At 33.2% G+C, this 16,698-nt stretch overlaps 1 protein-coding gene across 1 annotated transcript in view; it reads left to right on the forward strand.

Moving 5' to 3' along the window:
• Positions 1-16,698, forward strand: part of LOC140435069 (uncharacterized) — a 70,385-nt gene that overhangs the window by 47,228 nt on the left and 6,459 nt on the right. The window contains exons 4-6 of the mRNA XM_072523761.1: positions 1,568-1,876; positions 7,327-7,641; positions 13,370-13,681. Coding sequence (XP_072379862.1) covers positions 1,568-1,876; positions 7,327-7,641; positions 13,370-13,681 — 936 coding nt within the window. The remainder of the gene's footprint in view (positions 1-1,567; positions 1,877-7,326; positions 7,642-13,369; positions 13,682-16,698) is intronic.

The following is a 16,698-nucleotide window of genomic DNA, read 5'->3' on the forward strand; positions in this document are numbered from 1 at the left end:
TGGTTCTGAAAACTACAAAATAAGTAAAAACAAAACATCTCTAAAGCATATATGATTTCGACTCAATTAAGCTTATATCATAATGTCGGAAATTTTGGCCAATTCGCTAATCTCTTTTTGTTCAATTGGTGATCTCCATTTTATTTCTTCAGTTCTCCTCAAGTATTTTTTATTAAGAGGACAGGTATATTTAAATCTCATATACAAATGTACATAAGTATGCTGACTATGTATATCTTCAATTTTAACTAATTTAATAAATTTACAATCATTTTCACCATTTTTCATCATTTAATTTAATAAAATTGTAGTATAGATATCAACAGATGGGTCCTTGACCTGGTTTACTTTTTAAAAACGAACTATCAATCTTGCACCGAATGCCATTGTCATTGAAACAGTCTATTATTATGCTCGGCATCTCAAGTCAGTTGGTAACAGCTGATGTACGACAGTTCGAGTATAGAAATTTTACTTCTAGTAGGGACTTATGGTTCCCGGTTAGTGATCCAATTACATCGTCATAATGCCGTATAATTTAATACTTTTAAGTATGATTTCTTCAATGTAAATTCAATCACTGTTTGGCTTTGTGGTTTTTTTGCATTTTTACTGTGTTTTTGCAGTTTTTCTTCTCCCAATAAAAAAGTCATAAGTGGTCCGAACAATGCAATCATTCGAACATCCCGTTTCCCCGATACCCCCGGTTAACGCGACCGTACTGTACTTTCAAATCTATAGTCAGTACATTCCTTTTACTTTTTAAGTTACTTTCTACAGTGTGTTATAAGTCTCTCTCTAAGATATATATAATATATATATATATATATATATATATATATATATATATATATATACATATATATATATATATATATATATATATATATATATATATATATATATATATATATACGGTATTGTAAATCCTTCCCGTTCTTCTTCCTGTATTTATTTATTTGGGATGTGGTCAAGGTGTGTGTGATGGATTTCAATCAAATAGTGTTAAAGCTGAAATACTGAGGAATGTTCGCACATTGGAACTAGCAAAAATTTCAATAAGCAAAAAGTACGAAGTAGGTGATGATGAAGTATAATAACCGAAAGTACCGTGGTTTTCAGTTACTAATAGAATTTGCTATCAAGCGGTTCAAATAATAGATATACAATTAACAGAAATTGTACACTTTATTCGCTTGAACTTATCACTCCAGCTAATAATTTCTTCAACAATACTTTTTAGAATCAGAGGATACGCGACAGGTATTAAAAATTTCCTTTCCTCAATTGACATAAAAGTATTGTGTAAACTACTACGCAAAATTTGTACAAACGTAAAAATGAAACTGGCACAGCAAAATTGTTTGTTTCTCAAAATCCAGTGTAAACCTTCACTGAAGTGCAAACAGAACTTGCATGACTACTGGCGCCATGTATAAACTTGCTTTAAATTTTAAAGTTCATCGAAATACTAATAAATTAAAAATATGAAGGGGTTATTTTATCCAGCGCTACATTTATCTTAGTTTTTAAATACTTGTATATATACATATTTATTTATTTTTAGGAAATCCTGAATACAATCGTCCACCCCGTCCTCAAACAGACGTAGCTTACAAGCGCATTGATCACTTGCCTAACGTCTTGCCACAATTTCGACCAAATACCAACATGAATAAACCGCCTTCGAATTATTTCGACAAGAAGTTAAATCGTCAACCACTTCTAGATAGACCATCAAATAGACCTATCAGTTTTTTTGAAAAATTACTTCCTCCTCCACCACCTCCGCCGCTTTTTCTTACGAATAAAAATGTACCGGCATTAAGAAATAAAAACGGCCCACCCCCTAGGCAGAATTTTGATGAACACCATAGTAAGTATTAACAGTAATTTAAAAACTAGTGATTCCTGTTACAGTTACGGTTCTGTTAAGGTTAGATTGTCGTGTCTAGGTTGTTGTAATATATCAAGATTAAAAAGATGTAATACTTAAAACATATTATATCGCCTTTTTGTGCATGATATTTAACTACAAAATCCTCTTATTGTTTCTTAACTACAAGTTGATTTTATGGTATTAGAACTTTCGTAAACGAACCGGTTTTTGAGCCAGGTCTAAATCCGATCAATTATCTATTACGCCAGCCATGCTACGCCCCTGATCGAATATACTTGATCGGCGATTCCAGCCGCTGAGAGAATTCGGGGTTCTGGAAGCGTATCACGACATATATACTGAATAGCTAGAGTTCGAAGAAAAAAGCGTAAGACGCAATACATGGTTCTGGATCTGTAATTCAGTATATCTTAATTATTCAGTATTCGATTATAATTCATCAAAACAAACTTGTTATTCATTATATTCATCCAATGCATCATATTCCCTATAAAAAAAAGCAGCTCCCTTCCCAACCCTCCAAACTCGTTTAGGCCAATCTCCCTAACATGTACCCTTTGCAAATTATTGGAAAAAATGATCAACAAGCGATTAATCTAGTATCTAGAAAAAAGCAATCCTTAATCCTGCTCAACCAGGTTTTAGACCTAATCGAAGCACCACTGATAATTTAGTGATCCTACAAACAGATATAGCAAATACTATGGCCTCCAAGCAAGACGTAATCGCAATAATTTTTGATATAGAAAGTGCTTTCGATACAACATGTAAGTCGGTCATCCTTAAAAAATCTGTTAGAAAATAATCTTGAAGGCAACATATTATGCTTTATAAACAACTTATTAAATAATAGAAATTTCAGAATCACCGTTAATGGAGTATTATCTGACAACTATGTCACTGACAGTGTGTATCCTAACACAATTAACAGTTTAAGTTCTCCCCTCTTTCTACTAGCCATCAAAGATATTTGCTCTCATATAAAATCTCCTTTTAAATTTGCCCTATACACAGACAACCTTATTGTATACTGCCAAGAATAATCCAGAGCTGCACCTTCATCTTTATTACAAAATTCTGTCGATTCCCTTACTACATGGTCTCAGAAAACTGGCTTCAGGTTCTCTTCCAATAAATCTAAAATAATTAAATTCACCACGAGATATAACAGCGCAGAAATACCCAAAATAACACTAAACGTAGTAAAAATAAAAGGCAACTGTTTAAAGGCAACTTGTTAAAAACATAATCCGATATAATCCGAACCAAATTAGACTATGGTTGTATAGTTTACTTGTCCGCATTCAACAATTTATTACAATCGTTAAACTCTGGTCGCAACACTGCTCTCAGAATATGCTTAGGAGCATTTCAATCCAGTCCGGTGAAAGTCTCTATTGTGAATCTCATGAACTCCCCCTTTCTTTACTTTCGGAGGCAGCAACTACTCCTATCTTAAGCTAGAAGAATTTCATCGAATCCGACTAACTCTGTATTTAATCTTCTGAGTTCGCCAAGACCTGTACTCGTAAACTCGCCCAGATGTATACTTTCAATCCCATAGATCCTACAACCCTTGTGCCAAGGCACAAAATTGACTCAAACACTTGCATCTATAAAATCAGAATCTCCGCCATGATCTAGAACACCTACTTTTATAAACACTTCGCTCTGTAAATTTAACAAGCAACAAACAAATAATAACATTTTTTGACAAGCTTTCAAGGATATTGTGAATACATCCTACTATGATAAGGTGCTTTATATCAATGAATCCCGAAACGCAGATAGAGTTGGCTGTTGTGTTACTACAGTTGATACAGTATTAGGACAATACCGAATATCCAATGAATGTAGCGTGTTTTTAGAACTCTTCAGTATTTCAAAATCTCTCGAGTTCCCTTCTGACAATCATCAAAATGTAGCTCTGTGCACCGATTTGATCGGATAAAAATACTAGAATCGATCCATCTCCACACTTCCCGAGGGGCTTTAATAACAATAATATGGGTGCCTTCTCATATCGGCATTCAAGGAAATGAGATGGCTGACAGCGCTGCAAAAGAAGCATCTACATCCAACTTACCCATCTACAACATACAGCTACAAGAAGATATAAAATCAAATTTCAAAAGAAATATCCAAGGCAAGTGACAGGAATTTTGGATCACCAAAGACACAAAGCTCAGAGAAATACAACCTAATGTTAACAGCTATTTATCCCTAGCATCCCTGAAGAGAAAAGAGAAGATAGCAATACGAAGATTAAGAATAGGACACAAACGTTTGACACACGGACATATTATGTTCTCTACTGACCAACAGTTATGCTCCGACTGAAACAATATTTCTATTACCGTCAAGCACATCCTCACAGAATGTCAACACTACCAGGCCACTCGCATTGCCAACAATATAAACCACAAATTAAAAGAACTTGAACTGTTCAAGCCGAATCAAGAGCCTAATAGATTTTAATGCAAGCAAATAAAATAGTTCCAATAAAAATACAAGAATCACGTGTCTACCGAACATTACTTTTCTTGTGCGATAATACAAACTCCCTCACTAATGGCTAGTTTGATACGGCTTGCCCTAACCTAACCTTACCTAACCCTCTTATCTATGTGCTTGCAACCATGCATATAATATACTAATGATGGGGCCTATTGATATTTTTACATGTAGCTGATAGACGACGGTACTGACGTCACATTACTACCTACAATATCCGACGTGAATTTAACAGGTGATTATTTCCCGATATTTTAATGTTAAGCACAGGTAAAATTATGTGTTCAAATCAATAAATTAATAAATTCGTTAATTTTTTAATATTTTGCATCCAGTCACATCAGTGGCGTGCTTGGCGTTTTTATGTTATAAAAATAATATTTTTTTAATTTTACAATGTAACACGCCATTATATCTTTTATTTAAATGTAAATAACAAAGAAACTAAATAATTATTGTACACTTCCCGTCATATAAAACTGGTACACTTTTTTTTCCCAATGTAAACCTGTGTTCAGACTGGACACAATGGTCCGTGAATCAATTCGTTGTTGCCATCACAGACAACGGAATTGCACAAAATCTAAATATATAAAAAATAACGTTCAAAAATGTATAAAGTTTTTAGATAGGTATTAGTTTTATTATTAACAACAAAAAACCGTATCTAATAAATTTAATAACCAGAGATAGGGTTGAACTAATATCCAAAATGTTTAAAGGATCTTTAAACCTAGGGTATTGGCACAGGGAACATTGGAATGCATATACTGTCATTTTATACTTCAATTACCTACCGAACACGAATTATATTTTGTGTCAATAAGTTTAGTAACATGCAAACTACCAAAATTAAATTATTATTTATTACAAGAACAATAAATGTAAAAAACTAACATTATACTTTATCCTATGTATTATAAACTATAAAATATCCGGGACGAAAAAATGCTTTTCAAAACGTGACAGTTACAATCCAATATCTCACTGTAATGTTTTATTATAATAATTTAAAGTTATGTTTAGATTGATTATCTATCATTATTTCTAAATTGAAATATTTTCATAAATTATAATAAAACACAAATCAATGTGTGGATACTTAATTAAGATTATGGAAAATTACAATAGTAATAGGAGAATTTTTTAGGATGCATGTTTAAATAAATGTGACTGACTGATAGAGAATGATCGATAATGTTTTAGTTTTTAGTATACTCAAAACTGGCGATCTGTCGCACAGCCCTACTTTTAGCTGGTTTCATATAATATTTTCGTTGAACTGGCAACAGTGCTCTAGAAATTAGAATGACACATGTGACAAGACCAACGTACACAACTTAAAAAACACGGTTTTTGGTTGTAAGAGTTGTACCAGTTTTTTATGACGCGAACGGTACATTACCTATATCATATGTACCAAAATTTTTTTTTCGTACACCACTGACATTCCGGAAACAATAATAATAATAACAAATTGCCTTTATTTAGTCTGTAAAAATTTACAAACAAGAGATACATGAGGCGAAGTCTAGCTAGAGCTACTCCACTTAACCTCAAGTTTACAAAGTCAGTTTGAAATAAGTAGAACATGAAAAAAAAATTTATAAATTGACATAAATAATAATATAATATTGAAATGGTAGAAATAGTCATGTGGCTACTAGAAAAATAAGATAAAGAAAATAATTTGTGATGTTATGTGATAAATGATATTAATGATAATTAAAAACAAAAAAAAATTCTAAAAATTCTAATGGTAACAATTACGACAACGATATACTATATAATAATAATAACGTTACTGCGATTGTAGTAAAAATTTCTTATAATGCCGCTTCATGAAATCAAGAGATTTACCTCTTAAATTTTTTGTTAAACTATTAAACACTAAAACAGCATTGTAAGTAAACGATCGCTGGAAAATAGCTAGTCTATATTTTGGCAGCATAAGACTATGAGGATATCTCAGATCCAGATTATGAGCGTAATTTGTTCCTTAAATAAATAGGATTTGACGACGAAATAATTCGATATATCAATGAGACGAGGTGATATTTGTATAAATTATCTATTGTTAACCATTGAAGTTCTTTAAATTTGCATGATACACGATCATATTTTCTTATGCCAAAAACAAATCTGCAACAATTATTTTGAATTTTTTGCAACCTCAATTTCGTAACTTGATCTAAGCAAGGGTAAAATACCAAGAGCCCATAATTAAGAATTGGCATAACCATAGTTTCACAAAGTAACTTACGCAATTTAAAGTTTAAAATGCCTTTACTTCTATACAGTTGACGCATAACTAAATAGCACTTTTTTACTAAAAGGGTGACATGCTCTTGATAACGTAGCGTACAGTCATATATGACTCCTAAGTTTCTGCAACTATTAACATTTTTTAGAGGTTCATTTTTTATAATTAGTTTTAAGTTATCCTGAACAGTGGCTTTATAATTTTTTGAACAATATAACAAAGAATTACATTTTTTAGCATTAAGTTTAAGATTATGATTTATTTTTTGTGACAAGATCGACCATTGGTACTATAACTTGGTACGCAATTATTTAGTCATGGGTTCCATTCTTATTATGTTACATTGATACTTGCAACAAAGCTCTAGAGGTTGATCGTAGATGGATAAAGCCACTGCTGACCAATGAAATCGATTAACTATTAACATTATACTTTTTATTTATTTTCATAATTGTCCTTTAAAAAATACAAGAGTACCGTAACTTTTATTATTTAATTAAATTTCCAGGTAATTTATCAGTATAAGATGTAATCAATATTAAATTCAGAAAAATTACTGTAATTCTTATTATACCCTTAATAAAACTAATATCCTTAATTTAAAAAAGCATGCAATAATCTTATATTTCCGTTATTATTTTAACTGCAGATAATCCACCTGAAGAAAAAGGAAGCGATGATCAACCCGGTTTGTATCAGACGCCACCGCAAATCAAAATAGCCAATAGAAGAGCCGATACTGACGTTACCGAAGTAGAGACTCTACAAATGATTCAAGCGAAAAACGCTGATAAGAGGAACAAAGATCCCCCTGGTTTTCAGCCCGTTGTAAATATTCAACCCGAAAAAGATATTAAAATCGACAATAATGACAAAACCATATATAAGGTGTATCCAGTAAATTCTGCTCCAATAAAATTAGATGTAATCGATGACAGTAACAAAAAAGAAAGTGTGGTGATAGGTAAGTAGAAAGTATTAAACATTTTAACGGTTTTCTGCACTGTTTAAATATATTAACGGTAACCCGTACAACTGTCGTCAATGTCATTAATTAATCGAAATAAACTCGATACGACATTTTTTACTAATACAGGTGTTTTTTAATAATATCCTCTTCTTCGTGTGTGCTAACTCCTATCACTCATACATTCTAAATCCATGTTATCAAGCACCGAATCCTACGTAACATCACTTTTACTGAAATAATAGTTTTTAATCTATCCGAATTGCGACAATTATCCACTTGTTCGAATAAATCTATTTGAACATGTAAAACGATTTGACAATATTTTTAATTTAGTATTTAACTCCACTGTTGACAAAAATTCGCCCACTATGTAAATATATAAATGACAGCTTTGTCCACAGTGCTTAGTGTTTTGTGCGCTTAAGACTTCTTCTTCTTTCAGTGCCTATTCGTTCCGAATATTGGCAATCATTCTGGCTATAATTATTTTATTGACTGATGCTTTAAATAGATTCGTTGTTGTTGTGGAGAACCATTTCCTCAGGTTCTTCAACCATGATATTCTCCTTCTCCCAATTCCTCGCTTTCCGAATACTTTACCCTGTAGGATTACCTTCAGTAATCTGTATTTAGTGCTGTTTCTCATTATATGTCCGAGATATTCCAACTTTCTCCTTTTAATTGTATACATCACCTCTCTTTCTTTGCCCACTCTTCGTAATACGGTCTCGTTGGTTATCTTGTCTGTCCATGATATCCTTAGAATTCGCCTGTATAGCCACATCTCGAAGGCTTCAAGTTTTTTCTCCATTGCTTCAGTTAGTGTCCAGGATTCAACTCCGTAATACAATATTGAGAAGATATAACATCGTAGGAGCCTTACTTTTATCTCCAGATTAAGATTGTGGCTTTTAAAGAGTTTGGCCATGTTATTGAATGCACTCCTAGCCTTCTCTATTCTACATTTTATTTCCTGTGAGTGATCCCATTGTTCATTTACTGTTGTTCCAAGATAGTTATACTGTTTTACTCGGTCCACTGGTGTATTATTGATAAGTAGTTGAGCGTCTCTAACTTTATTTTTGCTGATGATCATAAATTTAGTTTTTGTTATATTTACTTGAAGTCCAAATCTTTCACTTACTTCATTTACTTTGTTTATTAGTTGCTGTAAACTGTTCAAACTGTCTGCAAAAATAACGGTGTCGTCTGCATAACGGATGTTGTTTAGGCGTTCTCCATTTAGAAGTATTCCATGTTCGCATTTTTCCAAGGCTTCACTAAATATTTCCTCTGAATATAGATTAAATAATATAGGTGCAAGTATACAACCTTGTCTAACGCCTCGTAGAATCTGGATCATTTCCGTTGGTTCACCTCCAAAATTCGTTCTTATTGTGGCTGATTGGTTCCAGTATAAATTTTGTATTATACGCCGATCTTTATCATCCATTTGGGCTTTTGTTAGAATATCCATCATTTTTTGGTGTTGAACTGTATCAAATGCTTTTTGGTAGTCCACAAAGCAGGTGTAAATATCGCAAGTCATATCTCTGCATCTTTGAAATAATACTTGTAGACTAAACAGTGCATCTCTTGTACCTACGCCTTTCATGAATCCAAACTGTGTGTCTTGTATTCTCTCTTCGCATAGCTTGTATATTCTACGATGTATAATTTTAAGAAAAAGTTTTAATGTATGGCTCATTAGACTTATTAGCCTATATTCTCCGCACTTTTTTGCTCCCTGTTTCTTTGGTAAGGTAATAAATTCTGAAAGTAGCCAATCTTTTGGGATATTGCCTGTGTCATTCTACAGTTATTAGTCTCTGCTTAAGACTAATTCCAAAAAAACTCCTCGAAAAATTAGGCACCCCGCCTACAGCCAAAGCGAATTTAGACGGGGACGAAGCAGCATCTCTGTTTTGCAAAAGCCCTTAAAAATCAGTCAAGGATTTACTCCACATAAATTTATACAGTGATCTGTATAAATATTTCATATCAAAGATATATCAAAGATTTGTCTCGCTCTTGGTGTAAGACCAATCAATCATAAGTTAGTGGCGCCCTTTTTGTGTGATTGTGTGAACCAGAAGTGTTTCGCCTAGTTCTCTTGGTAGCCTTTGACACATGGTTGCCACATCTTCATGATAGTGACTTGAGTGGACAGTAACACGCACATAGACGTTTTGAAAGATTTGTTAACTTCTTCTTTGGGTCAGTTGGTAGCCCCATTATTCTTAGATCTGACCATATATTGTCTCTCCATCACATTCGTGGACGTCCTTAAGGGCCTTCTTCCTGTGGGGGCTTCCTCCCATATTAGCTTGGCAAGGCGGTTATTAGGGAGTCTATGGACATGGCCAGCCCCATCTTAGACGTTGGGATTTAATCTCTTGGACTATATCGCTCGCTCTATACATCTGCTTGACCTCAGCATTTGTTCTCATTCGGTATTGGTTGCTATTAAGTCGTGATACGGCCCAAAGATTCTGCTGAGGATTTTCCTCTCAAAACATCTAAGTTTTCTTTCAGTTTCTTTGGTCAGGGTCCACGTCTCACACCCATACATGAGCACCGGTCTAATCACCGTTTTATATATTCTAACTTTTGATGTTCGTGTTAGGCTTTTAGATTTAATAGTATTTTGGAGGCTGTACATACATCTGTTTGCTGCCTGAATTCTTACTTTAATCTCTTCCGCGATATCGTTATCTGCAGTAATTGTAGCTCCGAGATATTTAAAACTCTCCACTCTTTTAAAGTTATATGGGTCTATTGTAACATTTTGCACTATTCTATCTCGTCCCTTTTGTCTGTTGATGCACATGTATATGGTTTTCTCTTCGTTTACCCTTAAACCAGTTTTCTTTGCCTCTACCTCCAATTTATTAAAAGTCTCCTTCACATTGGTGACTGTGTTTCCAACAATATCAATGTCATCTGCGTATGCTAGTAGTAATTTTGGTCCATTTACTGTCAGTAATTCTTTTTTAAGTTGTGCTGCTCTTACTACTTTCTCCAGGATGATATTAAAGAGGAGAGGTGACAGCGCATCTCCTTGTTTCAGGCCACTGCTTATTTCGAAAGATTCTGAGAGTATGTTACCTATCTGTTTTTGTTAACTAGTAAGTAGTATTTAGTAGTAGGATTTTTGTTTTTTTATGTATTTGTACTGATTTTATTTATGCTATTTTTTTTATATCTTTCTCTTTAATAAATCGTTTTTTACCTTTGGATAGCCTTTTGAAGCGTTGGTGTTTAAGACATTTTTATATTACAGGTAAGAGTTTTTATATTTATATTCAACAATATATGGTATACACTCTCTTTCTCTCTCATTTAGGAAATAAGAGAGAGTGTATACCTACCTGAAAAAATGTTGTCCTGTTGTGTAGATACTACTTTTATCGGGATCAGGATTGTTTTATGTCAACAGGATCCCCATAGTCATGATGAATTCCAACCTTTGATAGAAGATGGAACTCGAAGAAGAAAAAAGAAATTTGTTCAAAAATGAGTCTGCGACTAAATTTCTATGTTGCAGTTCTGTCGGTCTTGAGTTTCCTGTAGGCAGTTCTCAGCGATTCTTTTGGTGTCGTTTATTCTGTTCACATGGCCCGCCCAGTTTTAATTCAGTCATGTTGTGTACTCTGTAACATCGGTAATGCCTGTCTTTCCTATTTCCTCGTTTATAAGCCTGTTTCTGAGAGTCAGTCTAAATATCGACCGTTCCATTCTTCTCTGCGCTACTCTGAGTTTGGTGGCTGTGGTCTGGTTTAAGGAAGGTGTTTCGGCACCGGAAGTCATAACTGGAAGTAACCATTGGTCAAATGTCTTGTTTTCAAATAATTTGTTTATATTTATGAAATAATGCGATTTCGTTACAGCCGACTTTTGGATTTTCGCTTAGTACCAGTTTTGTCATGTATTATGTTTTTCCAAAATGTATGTTTAAACTAACTTCCTTATAGGTGGCATCTAACGCAGTAAGCATAATGCCAATCTCTTTTTAAGTTATATTGTAACGTGTTTAACAATAAAACGAGCGGTTCTAATTTATATAAACTATTGATTTAAAGTTTACAGTACGATATTCTCTTATCAAGTGACTAAAACTAACAACAGAGCTACTTAAATACAGAAATACTTATTTACTAGAATAATCTCGAATAGTCCAACTCTATCCTCGCTTGTATGAACGCCTCGCTCTGTAAGGCGGTCGATACATCTCAAAAATTCGCGAACACGAATCATCGTTCTAAGAGATGCAACCGTTATATCGGGTACGTCGAAATTACCTTGTTCGTTACAATATGTTATCATCAGAACTATATCATCAGCAAATCGCAGGTGGGAGAGCTTCTTGTCTTCTTGCATTTCCTTGCATTATAAGCCGTAGGAACTCGTATCTTATGTCTCTAGAGACGTGGCCAAGGAATTCAAGTTTTCTCTTCTTTATAGTATATATAATTTCAGGTTTAATGTTCCAGTACTGCCTGATTTGTGACTCTGTCCGTCCAGGCGACTTTGAAACACATTTCAAAGGCCTCTATATTTTTAAGGAGTTCCTTATTTAGTGTCCCCAGCTTTCCACACCATATAGAAGTATGGAAAACACGGTGCTGCCAACAGTTTTTTTCATTTTGACGAACGTAGCTCGTGTTTGTTCAATGCGTAGATGAATTTCTTCTGATTGTTGGTTCTCGTTGACAATAGTTAGATATTTTTACCGAGAAACCCGCTCAATTACCTGTCCATTAAAAACTAATTGTCCACAATTGTTGTTAACTTTTTTTGAAAATACCATTATTTTAGATTTCCTGATATTAATACGTAAACCGTACGTCATACAAACCATGGATATTTTATCAAAGAGTTTCTGGAGGTCTTCCAAATTGTTGGCTATTATAGCTGACCGTCAGCATATCTGATGTTTTTGACAAGAATTGGGAAAATATTTTGCCTCTAGGGTGGGGGATTTATCAATCGTATATTGGCTGAATCGAAAATTTTGCATACAAATTAAACTATGATCTCTAAAACAACAGAAATAGATTCTGTGCGCTATTGAGGTCTTCGATTATACCAATGAGGGAATTACACTGGATTAAAATAGGGGAATTTGCCAATCGTATAGTGTTTGAATTGAAAATTTTGCATTAAGAAACTAATTCGAAGAGCGTATCGTTGCGGGTCAGAGAATTTTGTGGTAGGAATTTTGTAGTATTTAATATGAGAAAGTAATTATCTTGTTTATAAAGAAAAGTCATCTGTAACATGTCGATTCCAATTCCTTCTTCGTTTTTAGGGTCTGCTTTGTTTTCTTTCTATGAGTTCTTTCGCAGGTTTTAAAACACTTGTTTTGATTTTAAATCCTAGATGCCAATTTCTCCACAATATATCTCTTGATGGATCTGCAGTGGTTGGTGGTTTTTTGACTTGGTTGGCTGTTTTTTAATAGATGTCTTGGTGGCTTTTTATATCAACAAATCATTCAACTTATACAAGTAAAAACAATATTTTTTGTTAATGATCAGCTGATAATACCTATCATCCACTAAAACATTTCATCTCAATTACTTTAACTTTCTATAGTCAAAAAGCTAGTGAAAATATCTTTTTAGTAATGTACTACTAGAAATCGTTGTTTAGTCTAGTTGGTAATATATATATTTTCTCTATTGATCTATTGAATCTATTTTACTTTTGTTTATTTCAGGAACTCGTTCGGAACGTCCCTTGCCGCCATCCAAAATAAACCAAGACTTTGATTTGCTGTTTGATACCAAGGATAGAAACGACGATCCCATTTTAAAACCACATAAGCCTCCTCCATTTCCTGTGAAGTCTGATTTTCCTTATCCTCTAGAACGTCCGGGATTGGAACCTAATCTTAATGTAATGCCAGTTCCGGAAGCTCCTTCAAAAAATGGGAACGACTTAGATGATCCTGATTATTTCTCAAACAATCAATGGAACAGCATTGGAGATACTTATGAACCAAAAATCATCACTGGCCAAAAAATTACTGGTAAGTGTCCGCTTTTTCACACTGTTAAGAGATCACAACAAAATATTATTGTTCTTCTTCTTCGAGTTAAATCTTTATGCCTTTCAGCGTCGGATTGTTTATTTTAATGTATGCTAGATATATTATTTGTCATTTTCATGTTTATTTCCATTTTTATGTCAGTACCTATGTTGGTTATGTTTATTCTAATATATTTTTGAGCCTATTCCACCCTATTTCCATTCTACCGTTTTGCATCTAGATTATGCTCAGCACGTCTTGTGCTAAACAATGCTGCAACACTAAAAAACTCTTTTTTTTTCACAAATAACGTTAAACTTGAATAATTCCACTAAAAAAAACACAGTAAAGAGCTTTGATTTTACAGACTTTAACTAAAAAATTACTTTTCTATAAGGATGCTTAAGATAATTTGAAATAAACTTAATATTTTTTACTCAAACTAGTTCGGTGGCATGGCCCATGGCCGCCATGGTATCCTCATGACGGCCAACAATCCTCGAATCAAAGAGTAGGTACAAGAACGGTACAAGCTAAATATAGCCGCAAATGCCAACCATGAAATAAAATATTTCGGTTTGGCAGTGTTGGGATGTTTTTATAATGCATATGTTGTTTGCTTTAAGTATAAAAAAAGAAAGCTTTTAAAAAGTACATTTTGATTGTACTATTTTATGAATTCTGCAATTTTTAATTTATACGAAACAATAACTAACAATAAATTCTAATAATGAACTGCAATTAATCTCCAAAGAAACAAATATTTACTCATTCTTGTTTTATATAAATCAAAAATTGCAGAATTCATAACATAATATATTCAAAATGTACTTTTCTAAAGCTGTATCTCTTTATATTTGAAGCATAGGTACCGCATCTGGTACCGCATATACATTATGAAAACATGCCAACACTGCTAAACCAAAATTTTTTGTTCCATATTTGACATTTGCGGCTATAATCAGCTTGTACTTTCGGTAAACTCGATAGAAATTTTTGTTAAGCATTATGTTCTCTTTTTTTCCGAATTTCTGTTTTTACTTCGTAAGTTTTATTTCCAGCACGTTTTCCTACTTCTTTTATCCTGACGACAATATGTAGCTATGTAGCTTTCGTCATAAAATTCGTTGCTGTATCTTTAAGTAATTTTTGTCGCCTGTATCTATTGCCAAAACTTGTATTACTAGATTATTTACCTTATTTATTTACTTTTTTATATGTTCTAGAATATTTTTTCTCCTTGTTTCCTGTTCTTTTATTAGTTGTTGGTCATTTTGGCTTACTTCCATTTTCTTCCCTAATTTATTTAATTACCCCAGTCGTCAGAAACGAAAATTCCAATGAACCTATAAAAATCCCTGTCTCCAGAAAAGTTTGTCAGTCCTACCCCGGGACCATCGAGCCCAGGACTTTCCTCTAAACCCCATATTATGGGGGGGGGGGGGGGCGGAAAACATCGATTTACTAAGAATCTAAATAAATAAAATTTGTATTAACTTGACGGTAAAAATTCAATATTTTTTGATCAGAGAAACCTATCGACAAAAATCAAAATGCGTTTTAAAGGTTCAAATGATGTCAGTTTCTATAAAGCTGTTAAATAAGTACCTAACGTTAAAATTTATCAATTCCATATTTTCACCACTTTCTACATTTAAAATATGCCTAAAAACGCTGAATTTAGACTTTTACATTACAAACGATGTAAGACATTTAAAACTGCTTCTTTTCCATTGCACAATTACGTTTTTCGAAATTATACAACATTAGTTACAAATTCCACCGCATTTCCCGTGACGTGAGATCGTTTGTAATCAGAAAGTTTAAATTTGGTGTTTTTTAGGCATATTTCAAATGCCTCATATTTGTTGCCAAAACTCAAAATAAAATTTCATGTTAAAGGCTTTCACGATTAGACTCTAATAAGGAAAATTCCACAGCGACCTGTCAATTAAAGTGATAAATTTTATTGATCTGATCGTAAATCGTAAAAAATTAAAAAATTTAAATCAATATAATTTATAAGTTAAATCAATAATAATTTAATAAACAATTAAAAAAACCAATATTTCCAACTTCTTATGGGACAAACAAACACGAATTAGAAAGGTTTTCTAAGCCCCGCCCATTGTGACGTCAGAGCATAGGTTATTAGGTATGCATTATTGCAAACACTTTCGCCCAAAATCGCAAGTAGTCGGTACTACAGTTCAACGATTGAGATCTGAACGAAATCATATATATTATTTTCACCTTTATTTACACTCATGGACAAAAATATCGAATATTTTGGAATTTTCAATTTTTTTTTGTAGTCACTATTATTTCAAAATAATTTTAGATTACTGATAATACCTACTCATATAGTAGGCTAATGTACTCAATTCGTTTGAGATATTTTGATGTTTATTTTGACGTTTATTTAGTGGTTAGTGTGATTCGTACATTTCATCGTAAAAAACCTTCTTCACATAAAGGAAAAATCATACTAATTCGGTTATTTTTAGTTTAATTTATTAAGTTTAATTAAATATTGTCTTGATTTAACTAAGTTTAAAACAAGTATCCCATCAATTCGACACTGCGATGAAGCCCAAGTAGCACATATTGTAATTTTGTACGAGGAAGGATATGCACAAAAAGGTATCGCACGATGTCTCAGCAGAACTGAATCTATAGATTCGAATACTCTAAAAAGGTACCCCGAAAGAGGAAATTTTGTAAGAAGGCCTGGTCAAGGAGGCATAAGGTGCACAACCGCAATGGATGACCGTTTTTTGGTTCTTAATTCTACACGAAATCGTTCATTGACATTGATGCACCTCAGAAATAAGCTATTAAATGTTAGACAAGTTAATGTGAGTTCACAAACAGTTAGACGAAGATCAAAAGAAGCAAACTTAAAGCCCAGAATCCTCGCCAAAGTTCCACGTCTCCTCCAAAATCATAAAGCTCGTCGTTTGGAATTTGCAAGAACACATATTTAGTGGAATATCGACAACTGGAAAAACGTTTTC

This window comes from Diabrotica undecimpunctata, chromosome 2 (assembly GCF_040954645.1).
Source record: "Diabrotica undecimpunctata isolate CICGRU chromosome 2, icDiaUnde3, whole genome shotgun sequence".
Classification (NCBI taxonomy): domain Eukaryota; kingdom Metazoa; phylum Arthropoda; class Insecta; order Coleoptera; family Chrysomelidae; genus Diabrotica; species Diabrotica undecimpunctata.